The 20,329-nt window shown below is 34.3% G+C and overlaps 1 protein-coding gene across 1 annotated transcript; it reads right to left on the bottom strand.

The window, feature by feature from the left end:
* Window positions 1–9,571: 9,571 nt before the first annotated feature.
* On the bottom strand, window positions 9,572–19,997 carry LOC108987116 (potassium transporter 6-like). The gene is made up of 8 exons (XM_018959977.2): window positions 19,394–19,997; window positions 18,803–19,292; window positions 18,649–18,702; window positions 13,670–13,930; window positions 13,522–13,574; window positions 11,715–11,829; window positions 11,363–11,617; window positions 9,572–11,089 (listed from the first exon to the last, which is right to left on the bottom strand). Exons 1-8 carry the CDS (start codon window positions 19,430–19,432, stop codon window positions 10,029–10,031), a joined length of 2,328 nt encoding a protein of 775 aa, XP_018815522.1. The 5' UTR covers window positions 19,433–19,997; the 3' UTR covers window positions 9,572–10,028.
* Between the last annotated feature and the right edge of the window lie 332 nt (window positions 19,998–20,329).

The raw sequence follows: 20,329 nt of genomic DNA on the forward strand, positions 1-20,329 counted from the left end.
TAATGAGATCCGCAATTAAAAAGTAAGGTTTTCATATGGAATCCAAATTTGCCTCTATTTTTTCAAATGAGTTGTGCATTGCCCCATGATTATATAAATAATTTCTCATTACAAATTTAAGTAAATAATTTAATGAAAGGCTGAAATAATTTTCATCTTTAGATTGGAAGTTGCTTTGAAGTTGAGATTCTTTTTCAAAAATAATTTAACCAAACAGACCGAGACTTCTTAAGTATTTTCTCCCTTTGAGAAAGAATAGAATTTATTATTAAAAAAATAATTTTTTACATAGAGTTTATATTTATCCAATTATTTTAAAGAGAGTATGTGAAGCTTGCACACCCTTAATAAATGATTTTCTATAATTCCAACCTAATCCTCAATGGCTAGGGCAGATGAGCGTATCTTTATCTAAAGAATATTTATTCTCATCGATCACTATTTACTGTACACATCTCACATCTTATAAAAAAAAAAAAAATTGTCAAATATAAAGTGTAAAAGTAAACACATAACAAAATCCTATATATATATTTTTTTTTCGAGAAAAAAGCAAAACCCTATAGGTGGATTATCATGCACAAGCCATTAGTGACCCTTTGGATTGAAATATAATATTCGATACGTTAAGGCACCCAATTGGTCAAAGAATATTTTCTAATAATAAAATATTACTATGGTTATGTACTTTTCTATGACATAAGTAATTGTTGTGCCACGTCAATGGCAACGATAATAGTACCTCCAATATCGCAAATTGTAATCTTTTATAAAGGATTTAATCATTTCATGTAAATCTTATATAGTCATAATAATGATAACTACATTTCATCAAATAATAATTACTCAATAGAGAATGATAGAATTAGTTTTCATGATATTGTTATTTTTTAAATATTTTGTTTATATTTAAGCATAAACTTTATATAGATATAAGTTTCTTAGTTTAGCAGATACAATACCTAAACTTTATAATATTTAATATTAAAAAAACTATATCTATATGTCAGTGTAGAATAGGTATCTTATAGAAATAAATAAAAAAAATTAATTTTAAACATCTTTTACAAATCAAATGTAAAAATACTTATACTCATCAAATCTCTTACGTGGAAGTATTTTCAAAGAGATAAACTTATGGCCAGTCGGTTTGTTTTCCTCTAAATAACAGTTCTCCAATGAATAAGTAAGCGCCACGTAAGCCTCCAATTTCATCTTTAATATGATTGCACCATAGGCTACAACTCATGGGAACAAATAAGCCTCCCCTCTCTAGTTTCCTTTCACCTCTCGAAACTCCGAACCATAAATCCTCCTCCCATTTTTCACATTCTTATCAGCATTCTTCCTCCATTATTCCTCTATATCATCTTCTTCCTCAAAACTCTCATCTCCTCCTCACAGGAGAGACCATAAAGGACCATTTAATGGCTTTATAATTGTTGAATTTCTTCTTCCTGAAGAGCCATCTTCTTTTGAGAATAATAGGTCGAAGCCTCTGCTCATTATACAATAGAAGTTTCAAAACTTGATCCCAGCCCCTTGTTAAAATTCTTCCTCAACAAATTGTTTGAGAGAGGGAGAGTCAAATGAAGAAAGCAGATGAAGGGTTTTATCTGAGATTTCACGTTCGTATTTTTTTTTTCGAGTTTCTCGTGTTTTCCTTTATTTTATTTTCATTTCTCTCTACCATTGCCATGTGTTCGTATCTTAATGGTATTTATCTTCTTTGTAGATGGAATTATATGAAGCAAACAAATGTGGATAATTAAGATCAAATACGTGGATTACATATTTATTAAAACTATTTAGATTCATAATATATTTTTATTGAACCTAATTAATAAATTCAAACCTCTTTTATAAATCGTATTAAATGATTCATGATTGAATGCATTGTGCGCGTATATACACACATGTAAATATATATAAATATTTAAAGTTTTTAATATTATAACTACAGCAATCGATCAAATTTTTGTTGATTTTTCCGATTCATTGTGTTAGTCATTCCTTAATTTTGACTTTTCAAACCTTATTTTACAATAAACATAATAGAATTAGAAAAGATAAATAATATTTACAGTCTTATAATATATCAATTTTGTATATTCTATTTAAAAAAATAGATAAGTTTAAAATTTATATTAAAAAAATTATTTTTTAATAATAGACTCTATTTTTAAACGAATGTGTGATACTTATACACCCTATAGTTATATATAACATTACTTATTAAAAAATAATATTTAGCACATTATTTGACAATCTGATTTTTACGAAATAAAAATAACTTTTCTAACTAAATTTCTTTTAAAATTGTTTGGAAAAATGTCATTTTTAATAGGGGATTCCAAGGGAATATGCCTTTCGTGTTTTGTTTGGCCTTTGCTTTGGAAGCCGAAAAGGATTAGTAGCCAAAAGTCGTCGGCAAAAGATGGAAAAGAACAATTAAGGTGTGGTTTAATATAAAAATCGTCTCATTTCATTTTATCATATTATTATAATTTTTAAAACTTTTTATATAAAATATAATAAATAATTTAATTTTAAAAAATTTTAAAATAATAATAATATTAAAAATAATATTATAATAATATTTTATTTAATTTTAACTTTTATATAAAACTATCTCATTTTATTTTACTATCTATAAGTACTAAATCATTTGAATGTGGATGTAATTTCATATCATTCATGTATAGTAGTTAAAAAATATTAAAAAACAGTTAATTATTTGTAAATAATAATAAAATATTCTGAAACTACTTTAGTTACTAAACACGAGGGGTAAAATTGACCAGGGGAGGACGGAGGTACACTACAGCAAGTGGGAAACAATGATGAGCTGTGTATGTGCTAGCATAAATGACAGCTGGGGTTAAAAACAGAAATTTGAACATTAAAATTAAAAATGTGTTATTATTTATTAAAGATACGCGTTCGGTTAAAGAGCCAGCACGCCGCTGCCTGACCACTGCAAGTTGCTTAGCTGTCAATTTTGGATAAGCTCTGGCGAGGGTGCAGGAAAGTCTCGTGATTCCCTATAATTTATATTAATGACAAATATGATATTATTTTTTTATTATTAGACGATGGATAATTATTTATCATCTAATAATAATAAATGTATCATATTTTATACAATGAGATAAAAATAAGATGAGAATATAAAATATAACATTACTCGAAAAGAAAAATTCTATACATCACACGTTCATCCCACTTTCATCCTAGTATAACATTTAAGATCATCAAATGATGATAAATAAGTCATATCTTACATGGTGAGATAAAAATATGATAAAAGTATAGAGTATAATATTATTCTGTAAAGAAACACTGCATAATAATGTTTTGAATATTGTATCGATTGAAATTTACTATTTCAGCATGGAGAGCTAGGTGTTTCGTAGTGGATCAAATATATGTCATTTCAATGCCTTTTGGTTAATATCCATATGTTTTTTGTGTCCTAGCCGAAATTAATATACTTTTGTAATTAATGAAAAAATATTGGCTTTTTCTTAATTTTTATTCAAATTCTCACATTTGAAGACTATTTTTTTTAACTTTTTTTAATCTCATTTTCTCAAGGACTGAAAATCAAATTCCTACTGTATTGATGTTATTTTAAAATATAATATATAATTAATTTATCTATATATAGATTATCCTAAAATGATACACAGAAACTATATCGGTATAGAAATATTTCGTTCCAGTACTTTAACCGAAACAGTCACCAGAACAGTATTCAAAACTTGACCACATATGACATGGGTTTTTATTTATTAATTTTTTTAGAGGTGTGTGATGTAGAATTATTGAATAAAAATTTTTCATATTTAAAAATATAAAAATAATAATTCGAAGATTCTTATTTTTGGATTTAAAATTGTTATAATTTCCTGATATCATATCTTTTAAAGAGATACACAATCAAATTTTTTTCCCATTGTAAAGTATATTGGGATAAAAAAAATTATAAGAAATTTTAATATTCCTATTTATATTATTATAAGAGTAATATTATATGTACTTATGATTTTACTTATAATTTTACGCAAACATTATATCTACTAAGTGTCAATTCTATTTTATCAATATTCTTTTTATTTGAATTTCAAATTTCAATAGTTGATATCAACACGTATGGTTATATATAAAAAAACTAAAAGTATAAGAGAATAACTTCACACAGGTATCTCCGTTGTTTTTCAAATAACGGAAACCAATCATAATGGGCCACGTGGGATACATATCTTCTCATTAGCAAGATGCGCTACAGAGGGAAAAAAACGGGTCACTGCTCTGTCAAAACCCACCCCCTTCTCCATCCTCTCTCTCTCTCTTGATTCTATCGAAACCCACTACTCTCCCTATCTCTTTTATTTCTTCAACTCTTGCTAGACTTTGACAAATTCTTGACAAAGTTCCACCATGGCCTTTTGGAGCTCCACCTCGAGGTGGGTGCGCTCATTTGTCTCTTATTATTCTCCAAAAAAAATTTTTTTGATGGGTTTATTTCTTCAATTTCACTAACTAAAAGCCTATTTGATTTGTATTTTAAGAAATCAAATATTAGCTGAACAGAGGCAGCACCTCCCACACAAAAATTCCCAAAATCTCTCTCTCTCATTCCCACAAAAAATTTCCATAATTTTTTTTTATTTGAAAACAAACATGAACGGCGATTGTACTGCATATGGATAACCCACTATCAAGAGCTATTGTTCTGGAGAATGAAAAACTTTGGTCGCAAGGTTTTTTTTTTCCAATTTTTTTTTCTCTCACTCTCATTCCCACCGAAAAATTTTTAGAATTTTTTTTATTAGAAAACAAAGATGAATGACGATTGTACTGCATATGAATAACCCATTTTCAAGAGCTGCGGTTCTGGAGAATGAAAAACTTTGGTCACAAGGTTTTTTTTTCGTGCAAGCAATACTTGTATCATTAACTTCCATATGCAACGATGAAAAAATAGAAAACTATTAGTTTATGTGACAATGCTTCAAATTTATATAAGATTGTTTTGTTGATTAAAATTTTTGCTATTATGCAAATCGTGCAGCTGGGTTTATGTATAGGGGACGAGATGAATTTGTAAGGATAAAGTATTGTTGTGAGTATAAAGTTGCATGTCTTGAGGTCCTCGACGGGTAAAGTTGTAGAATTTGAGATCCTTGATGGTAAAATTGCACGTCTTCAGGCCACGAGAGGGAAGGGGAGAGAGAGAGAGAGAGAGCGAGGGGTTAGGGATTTCGGTTTCTTGAAATGAGAATGAGAGTAGACAGAGGGGGTGTTGGGGGGGTCTCGATTCAGATCCCCTACTGCACGTAGCATGCTGATTTTGCTTGTATCCCTTACGTGGCGAGTCTCCATTGATATCCGATAATTAGGCTTCATAGGAGACACCTGTTAGAAGCGTTTCAGAAAGTATAAATAACATTTTTTTAATATAATTATTCAAAATTCTTTATTTAAGTGTGTATAAAATGAAAGAGTAATGTTATATTTTACACTCTTATCTTATTTTTTTTTATTATGTAAGTTGTGATATATTTATTATAATTTTATAATAAAAAATTATTTAATAATAAAAAATATATTATATTTTAAAAATTAGATAGAATATGGTGTATAGAATTTTCAGTTTTACGAGATTACTGTTATCCGAGAATTGTAGGGGTACGTGGATGATCTGTGCGAGTAAACGGGGCCCCCACGCATTTCCTCTCCCCGACCAGTTTCCTCGTCCCAACGACTTTCCCCCCGGGGTACCGACAGTTTTGTTTAGACGTGTTACACTCAGCGCACGACGCCTCCAGGCCCCAACTGCATTTGGGCCCCACCTACTCCATCCACGTCACACTCACAGACACCCGCCTCATGATATGATGATGATTATCGTGAGGGCACGTGGAGACCACGTGATGAGACAAATTTATTTGTGTGGGCTCGGCTCGTGGTTTATCTGATCGCCGCGTTTGAAAGTTTAAAAAGAAAGGAAAAAAGAAAAGAAAAAAAGAGGATCGTTATTCGTTCTTATCCGTAGGACTTTAATTGGGTAGTTGGACCCACCGCTCCTAATGGGAATGTATGTTCCAAACGCACCTTTCAGCCTTTCAGGCTGTTGGAGGATATTAATTCGTCACTAATGGTTGATTTAATTACGAATTATGCGAGTGTTATATAAATATTATATACTTTCGTTTTATAAATAATGAAATTTATTATATTTTATTAAAAAATAATAGAATCTATCATTAAAAATTTATTTTTTTAATATAAATATCATATTTACTTATTTTTATCAAAATAAATACGCAATACTTTCCTATTTTATAATTATAAATATTATTACTCTTAATTTATTTTGTCATTTACTTTTCTCTTATAGTTGGGTGCATCCTGCTCTGTTAAATTAAAAATAACAAATAAGTAAAATAAAATTACAAAGCATTTGTGAAAAAGATCCAAATTTATAAAATAAACTCACATATTAAATTTTATATAATATGTTAAATTATAAAACTATTTTTATTATAAATAAAACTAACTTATAACATCAAATAAATTAATTTATAAATTTAATTTTATAAAATCTTTTTATGTCGGCAATATTCTCAATTACAAATCGATATTTACATATCCGATAATTAAGTTCATGATTTTTTTTTTCTTTTGTCCATATCCCTTTCCTGAAGTAAACGAGAGGGTCACAATAGAATTAAGCGTCCTAGTTCAGGCAATTATAATTCTCTAAATTATCTCCAAACTTGTTTATTTTGTCATTAAAATTATTTTTATTATAAAATAAATTTAACGTATTATATCTATACATATTATTTTTAATTTTTTATGAAATTTCTTGTGAACTTAGTAGAACTATTTTTTATTTTTTATTATCGTTTATTTTGCTTTTTCGGAGAACTGTTTCTTAACTTCTAGCTAGATATTCAATCATTTTTATGATTTCCAATAAAGTTTTTTTTTTTCTTCCTACGTAGTACATGTTGTGTTCGATGCATGTCATGACTATCTTTACTCTTCTTATGAATGGCCATCATCCTTCTATAATATTATTCATCAATCTGTAGATTTTTTTTTTTTAAAAAAAATAAATGATTATCTAAGGGTGAAGAGAGTTTTACGTTTTATATAATAGAATGAGAGTAGAACGCGAGTATTATAGCATTATCCTATCCGATCGAATTTTAAAAATATAAAACATATATATGGCTATAAAACTAAAAAGATATAACCGACAAACAATAATAATATAAAGTATAAGTTTCAAATAGACAAGTCTCATATAAATTTTTTATTAAAAAAAAGTTTCACTAATAAAAAATAATTTTCTTACACTCTTTTTAAGAATGATTTACTTTTATACATAACTTATATAATATTTATCTATTTAAAATTTTTACAAATAAAACTAATTCAATGTATTCTCGTTAGTTATTCCATGAGCTCGGTGTAGATGGAAGGAAAGGACAAGTGCAAGTAATTATTATAATAATAATTTAAAAAATAAAAACAGATATATCTTTTTCGGGGATGTAGTTGGACTGTGGGCGGCACAAAAGCAAGAACCAATACATGAATGATGAATCATAAGACATTTTTGGACTATAAACATCATACACCACTGTATTCTTCCATGAAACCACGATGCAATAACTGTTTCAAAAATATTTTATATAAATTAACATGGTTTTTGATGTGATAATTCATAAAATTAATTTTAATATAAAATAAATATAATATATCATATAATATATATTTTATTAGGATTCTATAGTTTGTATTTGGTATATAATAATAATAATAATAGTCTCTTATCCAAACTCTACTATTCAAATGCCAATGAATATTTTTTATAAAATAAATGTGTTTTGGTTAAATTATAATAATGTTAAATATAATTTTAAGACGTGTAAGTTTCACTAATTTATTTTGAAAAAAATGAGATTCACTAATAAAAAAAAATTAATTTTTTATTATGGGTTATAGATTTTTTGTATGAGCGTTACACATTTTAAAATTATATAAATAATTACCAAATTTATCTAATGACAATTTAGCCAAAGGAAAGATGTGATCAACTCTAACTTTTCAAGTAGGCCGGTATTCTTCTGACCCAACTGGATTGGAAAAGGAAACGAAAGTTGACTTGCCATCCCTAGTCCTCTTTTTTAAGAAAAAGGTGAGGAATATAAACTACTACTGTAAAAGATGCTTTCCGTGTTAAAAATAAGAGTCGTGCTAAATCTATTAAGGATCTATCACGAGATATGTCATCGATAAGGTTAAATGATCATTTTTATTAATTAAATCATTTTTTATTAATTTTTTTATACTCTTAAAAAAATTCACAACATCATTAAATTAAGGGAATCGGTGACTATCCTCGAGACATATTATTGGTGGCTTCAGCATTATTGTAAAAATAATTGGCTCTTATTATTAAAATATATTCTTTTTATTTCAAATCAAAGAGAAATGAGAATATCGGTTTAGTGCATAACTGTAACAATTCTTCTATACAGAAACAGTGGTGGGCCGAAGTTCATTGTGGGTTTTGGTTGGCTCAGTCTTCTTGTTGTGTTGACATGTAGCCCATTTATTTTATTTTATTTTTGAGTTAATCTCGAGTTGGGCCATGGCCCATTTACTGTTAGATTTGTTGAATTGTCCTTATTTTACAATCTTATTAAGTGGCCCATTAGTTAGTAAGGAGGGTATTTTTATTTAACTCTTTCTCTCTATTTTTTTAAAACCCCATAAAATATCTTAACTCAAACCATTTCATTACTATTCATACATTATTTCACTACTATTTATAAATTTTTCATCTCATCTTATTTCAACATTCAAATCATAGCTCCTCTTTGCGGGAAAGAACACTAGAAGAGCACCTTAGAAATTTATGTAATAAAAAAGAAGTAATGTTATTTTTCAACTTAAATTTATTATCCCTAATTATATCGTCTAATTTAACATCATTTTATTAATTTCGTATGTCAGTTAATTAAATAAAAAATTATTTAAAATATATCACATTAATAGGTGTAATTAGAGATAAAAATCCCCAAAGATTATGATTCTTACTATATGACACGTACTGATTTCTCTTGGTCTTATTCCTTTTATTAGTTAGGATAACCATTTATAACGGCCATGCCCTTTTAGGCCTTAAAAGGCTTTGCTCTATCATAATAGAATTCGACTTAAATGAGACAACACTCATCTGTTATCACAGGCCCTAGGCCCATTAAAGCTTGATAGAACTCCACGCAAGGGGAGAAGCACTTCAAGAAGATATCATATTGTATTAGAGGAATACTTCAGCTATAAAGATGTTTGACAAAAACAAACTTACAAAATGATGCTTGATTTGATACGATAAATTATAAAATTATTTTTATTACATAATAGATCTAATAGATCACAAGAAATCATATCAGTTCTTGAATTTACTTTTTTGAAATCCCTTCATAGATTTAGCAGTTCTCTTTTGGATTTTCGTATGGTGCTATGAGATTCAGAAACTGTTATGAACAGATCGCGTTGATGTATCAAATTTTGCTCCATATGTAGCCAACAATAACTAATCTTCAATCATTTCCAAGTTCATACAATGATCATTATTGCATAATCTTTTGCTGAAAGAGTTTGAAAAATTCTATTATCAAGCCGGTGTGTAGAACAAACCTAATCAAGTGTTTACATGACATAATTTAATTTGAAAGATAATTTTTAAGATTTGAACGTTACAAATCAAATCTTATCATTAAAGTTATATAGATGGTATGCTCTACACACCGACTCGAGAATAGAGTAATTTGAAAGAGTTTTATTATTGCAAAGATACAATGTGCTGGACAAGACCTGCAGTGCGAAAATGACTGAACTGTGTAAGCTCTCTTTTCCACCAGCCACCAGGAGGGGGTCTTTCACTATTGCATAGGGCTACAGAATGTACATCATAAACTACAAATTTTGAGGGAGTAAAATCAAACCTGGCAGACCATGCCCACCTCCAAAGTACATGCATGAGGTAGACTAAATGCATACGTGCTTGCACGGCTATTCCTCCGCAGGAATTCATAACCATAGTCAATTACAAGCTTCTTCAGAGTGCTAGATCCATGCTTTGCTTTTACGTACGAGTGCCCCAGTATGTAAGCTATCCCAGCTTCTCTAGCTTCCATCAACTCCTGCAATTCTTCCCCTGCACTGGCGTCTATTTTTGGGCTCTCCGGCACGATAAACCTGACCCTTTTTTGTGGTTTTATCACCGGTGGTGACTTTATCTCTCTAAGTTCTGATGACCCAACTGGCTCTACATTGCACACATCATCCCCACATATTTGAATCCCATTTGCATGCGTAGAACACGACCCGACCACTGTCATTTTGTCCTCGTCCTTCCCCAACTCTTCAATTGTTTTATTGGATCCAGTGCCCCCAAAGCGTATGAACTGGGCTATACTACATACAAGATCGTTCTCAAAATCAATGTCATCCTTGTGAATGTCACGATATCCATATCGAACGATGCACCTGTAGAGCCTGCACTCTTTGGGGCCAACGCGGCCAACAAGAAACCGCTCCTCAGGCTTAACATGTGGGACCGGGACATATTTGATGCAGAGAAAAATTAGGACCTGGTGGAAGGCAAGAAGGTTGGTGACAAAGTGGGAAAAGATTGCCGGGATTCCAGAGACGAGTTCAGTATGTACGAGGCCGATGCCACGGACTCGTACAATGCCTAGGCTGGGACCCAGGCTGAGTAGCCAGTTGATAGAGACCTTGTTTTGCACATCAAACTCGTACTTCTTTATGGTGCCATAGTGCCAAACGTGCATGGCAATCATGAAGATGGCCGAAAGGGCAATCGGGACCCAGGCTCCTTCAAGGAACTTGATAAGAGAAGCTGAGAAGTAGAGAGCTTCAATGGTTCCAAAAAAGAATACAAAGCAAATCGCAAAGAAGATATTACACCGCCAACATAGGACGATAACTAGAGACATTAAGCAGGTGGTGACCAACATGACAGTGATGACTGCCAAACCTGTTTCACACAAAGTATCTAGTTAATGGTTTCAGCCGAAAGAGACAGAAAAAGGCGGAATCCAAACAACACTAAAACTGGAGTAATTGCTAATTTTACAGAGAGCTGCTATCATTGGTCTGTAATTGCCGAGAAAGTATCAAAGAAAAATCTCAGAATTCTTGATTCTTAATGTGGGATGGAAAAATTCATTGTGATAAGAAAATCCTTGGGAAAGGGTTAACTAGAAAAAGGATCCAGTTGGGTCCAACAAATCATGACTATTGCATATACCTGATGCATTGCCCAAGCCCTTTGTGTCTCTGAAACCAAGAGTAACAGCCAAGCATAACAGCATCAAGATCCAGTTGATCTCAGGGATGTAAATCTGACCATGGATTTTGGATGATGTGTGGACAATTTTCACTTTTGGGAAGCAACCCAGTGCGGAGCATTGTTTAATGATTGAGAAAGTTCCAGTGATGATGGCCTGGCTTCCCACCACTGCAGCAAGTACAGCTATTACAAGAACAGGGCATCTTAACTTCTCTGGAAGAATAAGCATGGGGTATTTTTGATTAGCTGAGAACCTGCGTGTAATCCAAACTATATTTACCTTTATGGAGAACAAGTCAAAAGTACCTACCGGGTACAGACACATAAAACCCAATATTCTCCATATCATGATGTTCAGATAGATAGGCTGCTTGTCCCATATATGCAAGAATCAAAGCTGGATAAACCACAGCCGTGAAAGCAATCTGCAGAAATGTGAATATTAGTTATTAGCCCGAATACATAAAATGAGACTGTATTTGTGCTTCTTTATCTTTTCTCCAAAGCCCAAAATTTTAACATTAATAGCAGACAAACCGCGGGAATTGTATTCTGCCATACAAACATTTTTTTTTTGTCTGGGCGGGTATAAAAGTAATTAAAATATGTCACCTGAGAACCATAAGTATATACTAAAACAAAGGGTTTTTCTTAGTGTATCATGAGGTATTTGTGTACTAGAAAAGGTAACATGAACTCTTTCTTCGAAGATCTAATTGCCTTTTCCTTTAATGTTTGAAATCACCATGAAGCAGACAAAACTGATTAAGGAGGGAAAGGGATATTCCTTCACTTTAAGTGAGTATTATTAATAATAGCAGTGAGGTGCTGTCCTCTTTCAAAAAAGAAACTCTCAGATTGGTGCCGTTACCACATCGAGCAAATTTCTACCACAGTGAGCTAATGTTTCTTCTGCAAAACGAAACCATGCCTCTATGCATATTGTTTCTTTGCAATCCCATCAATGTAGCACCTTCTATCCTCTTCTCAAAAGTTGCCCAGGTGAGTAACTTTTTGTCAGTTAACATGACAAAAGGCCCAACAAATTTATATCAAGCCAAAACTCGGTTTAGAAACTATCAGATTGAAAACTAGGACTCTTAATTTCATCAGGGGATAAGCACCGGGGTAGGGGGGAGGAGGTTCTACAAACAGGGTAGGCCAAGGCCATTGTGGTTAAATCAAAACATTTGAGTAACGGTTCCTAAACATGCATGGTTATGTGGGGAAAAGAAATAAAGTTCCTTTTTCGTATTTTGGGAATTATCATGTCAGGAACACTACCATCAATCATATCCCTATCAAACTAGTAGCTCATGTTTGACAAAAATTAGAACCATTTAACCAAAATTTTGACACATAGCTTTCATCAAGGAAAATTTACCAAATCTTGGACGTGAAAGGTATACATAAACAGCAATCATATATACAAGGAAATTCACAAGAAACACCTATAGCTTTCTTACATATACCTGATCAGATAAATAATTTTGGGTGCTAATGGTAGGGTCTGAATTGATGCAAATTCCAGTGTAAACACTGAACCAAATCTCCACCAAACTAACCTATTTGGGTCAAAATCATATTTTAGCTGCTCCAAATAAAGATGGATAACTCTGAATTCTTGATTAGACAGGCTTCACATTGACATCAAAATCCATGAAATATATTCTAGGTGATAATATGGTGCAAGTTACATGACACAATTAGATTTATCATAGGTATCGAATGGTTGACCTGCATTGCATTAGAGGATTTTAGTATCGGAAAATGGTTCCATATGCAAGCATGACAACCAATATGCCTTGACATTAAAAATCATCTGCTTTGCAACACAATAACGACTAAGACAAATTTTTGGGTTTTTTTCTTTTTGTCTTTTTTGTTTTTTGGGTTGAAGGGGAGGGCTTGTCACCTACACCTTTCAAAAGGATATTATTTCACCGCTAGTTTTCTAAGAAAATAGGGGTCAGTGAGGAGATGAGGTACACAATTTGAACTCAATCAGATACTGCAAGCAGGCTTAAAAAAAGGTTGATACAATCGTAGAAGGTCCATTCTCAACAGCAAGCACCACAAAGGAGTAATTTATAAATTGAGTTAGTTAAATGATTTACCTTGATCGATAACTGTGAAAAGTGCCCAAGATCGGCAAACATCGCTTCCGAACCTGGAAAAGTGCAAATAGGTGTTAGGGAAACAAACAAACTACTTTGCTTGTAATGGCCCTAGAATCAATCTTAATCATCAGAAGTTCATACTTACCTGTGATGCACAAAAGAATACTACCCAGGGACATCCAACCTTCCTTTTCAGTTTTCCTTAAAAAATGGTACATGTAATGTGGAGAAAGTGCTCGATAGACGTGAGGATCCCACCAATATATATTGTATATACCAATGGCACTAATGCACAAAAGCCATGTCAAGACTATAGGAGCAAACAAGAACCCAACCCTGTGGGTGCCATAATGTTGAAGGGCAAACAAGCCTATCAGTATGATGCATACAACTGGAAGTTCCACATCTACAAAAAGTATCAAACTTTCAGGAGATAAGATGAAGGCAGTTGAATACATTTTAGAGTAAAAGAGACCAAGAGTTTCAAAGTTCAAAACTTCAAAACTTCAATTGCTAATGCAAGAAGTTAAATAAAAGATTTGGTTAAGCTAGAAACCAACAATGAAGTAAAACCTCTAAATCCTATTACAAGCCAAAGCTTCTGAAGAAATTTTTAATTGACATAATCAAAAACAATTTTTTTTTTTGATAAGTAAAAATATATTAATATCAATAGGCGTAACCAAGTATACTGAGTGTATACAAGAGAGAACACCTAGCCCATAATAGAGAGCCCCTAAATGAACATTTGCCCAAAGAGGGAGAAATTAGAAATCTGTCCAATATACACCAAGCCCTATTGGGACAAAACACGCCTTCCCAAAACAAAGCAAGTCACTGTAACTACCCCAATCCTTTGTCTCCCACACAATTAATACTCCACCCGAATTATCCTATGAGGACTGAGGAAGGCTTTATGCCTTCCCTCTAGTCTTCCCTCGAATTATACTACCTCTCTTTGCGTCGTAGTTGATTGCCCAAGTAAGACGCTTTAACTCCCTGCTCTTCTTAAATCTTGATTTTGTTTCAAGTGAGTGACCCGCCTCAATTGCAGTGAGTAGTGATGTGAATTGATCGTCAAATCTCCACAAGTAATCCCCACACACTGCTGTATCTCATTAACCTTTTGCAAAACCCAATCCGATGATGATCCAGCTATATTGTTTAATGGAGGAAGAGATAACAAAGGTACAACATCTTCCCCAGACACAGTACACCAGGTCCTAAACATTCATCCTCGCAAGGCACTAACGACAAACCCCTATTCAAATCCCGTACCTTCTCAACAACTCCATTGGTTCTCTCTAATGATAAGGTCATGATCACCATTGGAGATTCTGGGTTGGCAGCAAGTCCCTTCACCTCTGGCGACCCTTTATGTGCAACTTCAACGGACCCTACATCTTCTTTAGACCTCGGCATTACACCATTTTCCTTCAACTTCGACGTGGGAGCCATAGTTTTTTCAGGGAGAATATTGACCAAGGGTGTAACACCGACTATCAAACTTTCCTATGTCACCTGTGGCGAAGGGCATTCCATTACCTACGCTGATACCCGACGTAGAACCCACTTCAAATAATCCGGTTTTTCTTTTGACCCACCGCACTCTCCTGGATCTGGTTATAGGGACAGGGCCGAATCCGATTTTCCGTTTTCCTTCATTTGAGTTTAAAGGATTCGGGCCTATCTTAGGCTTGTTTCTTACGACCCTGTTGCCTCCAGTTGAAAGCAAATATATTTTCGTAGACAAGAAAGCGATCGCTACCTTCAACTCAACAAGCTGGGTTTCCATATTCTTTAATGTATTGTGCATCATGACAAGCTGGTTCTGAGCTTGTGTGATTTGCAGGCCACTTTCACAGTTCCACTCACCTTGAGTCACCGAAGCATGACCTGTCTTTGGAGCTGTCGCATATGATCGCCTCACCACTGTGGTTGTGCCTGGGACTTTTTGTTTCAACTCCAGGTTGATGTTCTAATGATCGGATGTCCTCTTTTGGCTTTCCTTCCTTGACCCATTAGCATGAAAGGAAAAAAACATATCCGCCGCTTTGCGTAATTCAACAACAAACTTCTCCCAACCGAAACCTTCATACCCTTCAGGAATGACTACAACACTCCGCTGGCTTCCTCCACCAAATTTGGTGACAGTTAGATATCTACCATGCACGTTGGAGCATCATTGAGCCATGAATGCTCTGTTTCCTTCGTGCAAATGATTTGTGAGATCCGAATTTCTCCCTGCTTGTAATACTGCTTCCACCATAGCCACCAACCATCCTATACCACTCCAACCCATAGCTACAGACCTCCAAACCCTTATGCTCCTCTCCACAATTTTTAATGAGAATCTCCATGCTTCTAGTAAAAACTCAAAAGTCTTTGATTCCACCCAAAAGCGCACCAACTGACCCTTATTAAGTTCAAACCTTCGATTTTAGATGCAGGGGCTTCCCAAGCTGAAGGGCTTTCCAAGCTCCATTCCTGTTGAGTGTTTATGCAAAGATATGAGCACAAGCTTCGATGCAGATAAGAGCACAAGCTGCGAGAGGGACACGGCTGAACAGCTACGGAGCCCAGCTGTAGATAGGGCTCATGGGACCAAATCTTGATGCCAGAGTACTCCTAGTAGACTCGCCGGAAGCCAGTGACTCTTTCTGTGTCGATGGCACGGCCAACGGAGCCGTTGGTAGTAAGTGCCACTACACACAGGCTCACTTTGAAAGACAAAAAAGAGAGACTTGCAAAAGTTCAGGTCGCTGGAGGGAGGACCGACACCGAACGACCCCCAGCGAAGTTGTCGGGGCCCGTCAACCTTGTTTGTGAAGGTGGTGAGGTGTCACATGCCGGCTAGGGTGGCGGTGGGTTTGGGCGCCCTAGGGTTTTCTCTCTCTGTGCGTAAGGAATTTTGTCCTATAGTAAGGTTGCATGTGACTGTAGTGAGATATTTGAGTTGAGATTCAAAAACAAATTATGAAATGAAAACTAAACAATGGTGGTCCATTCACCAATAAAGGAGTACCATCTTCGATTATAAGAGAACATTTGAAGAACTACTTCATTTCCCATATGAATCACTGAAGGTACGTGCGTCATCAGTATCTTGATATTTCAATGATGATTTCTACTGATAAGTTGAAAAAGACAGGAAAAGAGTATGTCCTTTGATTGTTTTGGTCTGTTAAGTATATACATAATATTGTTTCACCTTAACAAGGATGTAATACAATTGTAGTTACATCAATATTAGGAACTAAATTCAGGATCTCTTGAGAAGGCTTGTGTTCCCCTACCTCAAATCGTAAACAAGTCAAGATATTACCAAATTTAAATTTTAAAGTAAGTTGACATATTAGCAATCAGTAGGGTATTGACAACAAATTCAAACATAGGTTAGCTTCTTTTGTACTCTGTTTTATGTGTTGGGATGTTACTGGCCCTACTCCTAGAAATACAGCCACTAAACTCCACCTAATGCCAAACCGAGCCCATGGCAAAGATGATCTACCAGCCATAAGTGCAAATCCAATCAGACAATATATGAAAGGTAAAGAGGCTGTCAACAAGATGACATAGAAACCTTATTTTTCTGGTAGGTAAAAGGTCGCTAAAATTATAAGTAGATGTCGTAGCCGGGGATCGAACCCAACTAGATTATTGCACATATAAGAAAGTAGTTGAAAGCCAAAAGGTGAAAACAGATATTTGGGTCACTGCTTAATGGCCACCAACACACCGAAACCTTCTTTTAACAGGTTCTGGTTTGCAGGGGACTGAATTCTGAAGCATGAAAGTCTATTGGGCTCTTGCTCTTCCCAACCTTTAACAGTGATTTTTTCACGGTAATTTGTATGCAACTACAGATTTTTGGATTTCCAGCATAGCTCCTCTTATTTTATATGTTCCAGTGACATAAATAAGATCAACACAGGAATGAGCCGGAACATGGATAATGCAGTGTTTCTTTCTTCTCGTTAAACCCCTTGTAATCACCCTTAAACTACCTCAGGGGTAGCTATGAATCCAACTTCCTTTGTTTGAAATTAACTTCTCACTATCCACTCACATAGAGTACTTTTGAAAGAGGGACATACTCGAAATAGTGAACTTTTTTTTTTATAGAAGAGGACGGTACCCCAATTTTTTTGATTGCCCTCACTTGTGGCAGAGGAAACCGTGATTACAAACACGGCACCTCGAAATAGTGAACTTGGAATTTAAGTTTTCCATCATTACCGCCTGTCTAGCTTGTTTTTAGACAAGACAAACCACTTGGATCACAGCCATGACTCACTGCTTCAGAAATTAGAGGTTTAAAAAGGAAAGAAGTAAAAAAAACATAGAAAAAGAAAAGAAAAGAAAAGAAAACTTGGCTGCTCTATCCATTCCGGTCAGTTTACAATGTTTTTGTGAATGGTTACATATCCAAATGCAAAATTTGGTGGCAGGGTCCACAATACAGGACCGAGCCTTGGGAGCAGAGGTGGTTTGGAAATTATGACTAGGGCTCTAATTGAGTTGAATTCAAATGAGTAGGGGGTGCTCAAGTTTGTTTGTTTAATTTTTATTCAAACGAGCCAAACTCAAACTTATCACTAAGTTGCATTTTAAGTTCACAAACAGCTTAAAATAAATTATTCATATTATATTATAATCTTACCTACAAATTTTGACAAACAGACTTTGTTTTGTTTTGTTTTTTTCTCTTAATATCCTTATATAGTTTTATCAAACTGAACCACTCAACTTCGACTGAGTTTATCTCGTCTAGTAGTCTTGTTTATTCAAAGTTCTAATTAAGAATATAAATTAAAGCAACTCCCAGGAGACCAATAACATGTCTACATAATGGAAACTCGATAAAATATACGCGGCAGTTCAACATCCAAATCTGAAAATCGGATAAAGTTGAACAAGAGAACAGGAACTCAAAATTAAACCTGCCCAACTTCACCGATTCGTATGAAAAGAGATTCAAGTAAGATATTATTATTTGCCCTTTAAAACATCAAAGGAGAAAATCACCCAAAAGCTACTCAACCATCATATGTAAACTGAACAGAAGGACATAACAAGTAACTCCTAACGAAATAAACACTGAAATAAAAGCTCGAGTCTTACATTTGTGTTGCTCTTTTGACATCGAAAGCTCAAGGCCAGAAACCGCGGAGAAAACTGTACGATTAAAATGAAATTCAATCAACTTTAGTAACAAAGACCCAAAATCTCAAACTTCGAATCCAAACCCAGAAGAACAAGACCTCGAATAAATTACCAGAAATAGCCGGTGAGAGGACACCATCTCCGATCACCATGCAAGCACCAACCAAAGCCAGAACAAGCAGAAATCTCTGCAAAACCCGGTGCTTCTCTAACGTAGACTTCAAACTCGACCCAAAACCGGTCTTTGGGGCCAAACCAACACTGTCCTTTTTGTATTCCGATAGCTCCTCGTCTGCCAACTGGCAATTGGGCAGTGAGCTGACTCGGGCGTGTCGACACAGCAACGAGTACAGCGCAAACGTGCCTCCCTCGCCATTATCGTCAGCTCTAAGCACAATAAACACGTATTTCAGCAAGGGAACCAAAGTGAGGGTCCAAAACACAAAGGACAACACGCCATAAATTTCTTCATTGCCATCCGAGTGTTCGATATCTTCAGCAAATGTGTTTCTATATACGTATAGAGGTGAAGTGCTCAAATCTCCATAGACAACACCAAGACTCTGATAAGCAAGAGTCAGCACTGTCCTCCACGACTCTGTCTGCAACAAAAACAACAACTCGTTCACAAAACTGAACTGGGATTCCTTGAAAAATCACAGTAAAAAAAATTAATGCATGTTTGTGAATATTCCCAGCTCACCTTAACATGGTTTTGGTAAACTCCAGGTACCAGATCCATGGTTGATGAACTTAGAAATTGAGGAAAGTCATTGTTTACTGTGAAGTTCAAAGATTCAAGGAAGACCCATTTGCCAAAAATGCAATTATCAATTATATTTGACGGAAAACTCTTCAACAAAGGAGGCGACTTTCCAGATCAACGATGAGTTGTAGAGATTGAAATCGATATTTCCACTAAGAAGTAGAAGGAATTCAAGGACAACCCAGTTACGAAACCTCCCTCCCCCAGTTTCGTGCTCTTCGAAGTACTTATATACACAGTAATCTTCAGTTAAGGATAAAACTTGGATAGCAGTTGAACAACAACGAATACGGAGACATAAAAAAGAACACACAGAAACCCGCACGGCCGAGACTTGGAATCAGAACTGTGAGTTTTGAAATATTTTGCGTGAGAGCTTTAGGAAGAGAGAGAGAGAGTTGCAGTTGTTTGGGGGCGTTCTTGTGTTTGGGTATTGGGGTACACCGTACACACCCACAGAGAGAGAGAGAGAGAGAGAGAGAGGTGAAATGGCAAAGTGGTCTCTGAGATTCAGCAGGAATAATCGGAACACGGATAAATGGCCATGTGGTGGCTCAATTGCCTTTTCTTCTGCTTAAAAAAAAAAAAAAACTGTACTTATAAATGGAAGATTTTACTTGGATTTTTACACATTATTGTTCCGTTATGGTTTTGGTTTAACTTGGTTTCGTATCTATTTGAGTCGATCATTTCCATGATCCAATTCTAAGTTTTTTCCTTGTGTTGCTAGTAATTGAAAAGATTCCCAATCTGCCATTTCCAAACATATCTGCCTCAGCATCATCTACCTGAGTCGATCATTCCTAAGATCCAATTCAAGTTTCTTTCTTCTTATCTCCCAAGTAATTGAAGACAGTTCCCGTCTGTCTCTTC

This window comes from Juglans regia, chromosome 16 (genome assembly GCF_001411555.2).
Source record: "Juglans regia cultivar Chandler chromosome 16, Walnut 2.0, whole genome shotgun sequence".
In the NCBI taxonomy this organism is placed as follows: Eukaryota; Viridiplantae; Streptophyta; class Magnoliopsida; order Fagales; family Juglandaceae; genus Juglans; species Juglans regia.

Coding starts and splice junctions, on each gene's coding strand:
- LOC108987116 (XM_018959977.2), bottom strand. CDS start 19,432: ATGGATCTGGTACCTGGAGTTTACCAAAACCATGTTAAG. Junction 13,575..13,669: donor TATTCTTTTGTGCATCACAG/GTAAGTATGAAC, acceptor GCACTTTTCCAG/GTTCGGAAGCGATGTTTGCC. Junction 11,830..13,521: donor TTTCACAGTTATCGATCAAG/GTAAATCATTTA, acceptor ACATTTCTGCAG/ATTGCTTTCACGGCTGTGGT.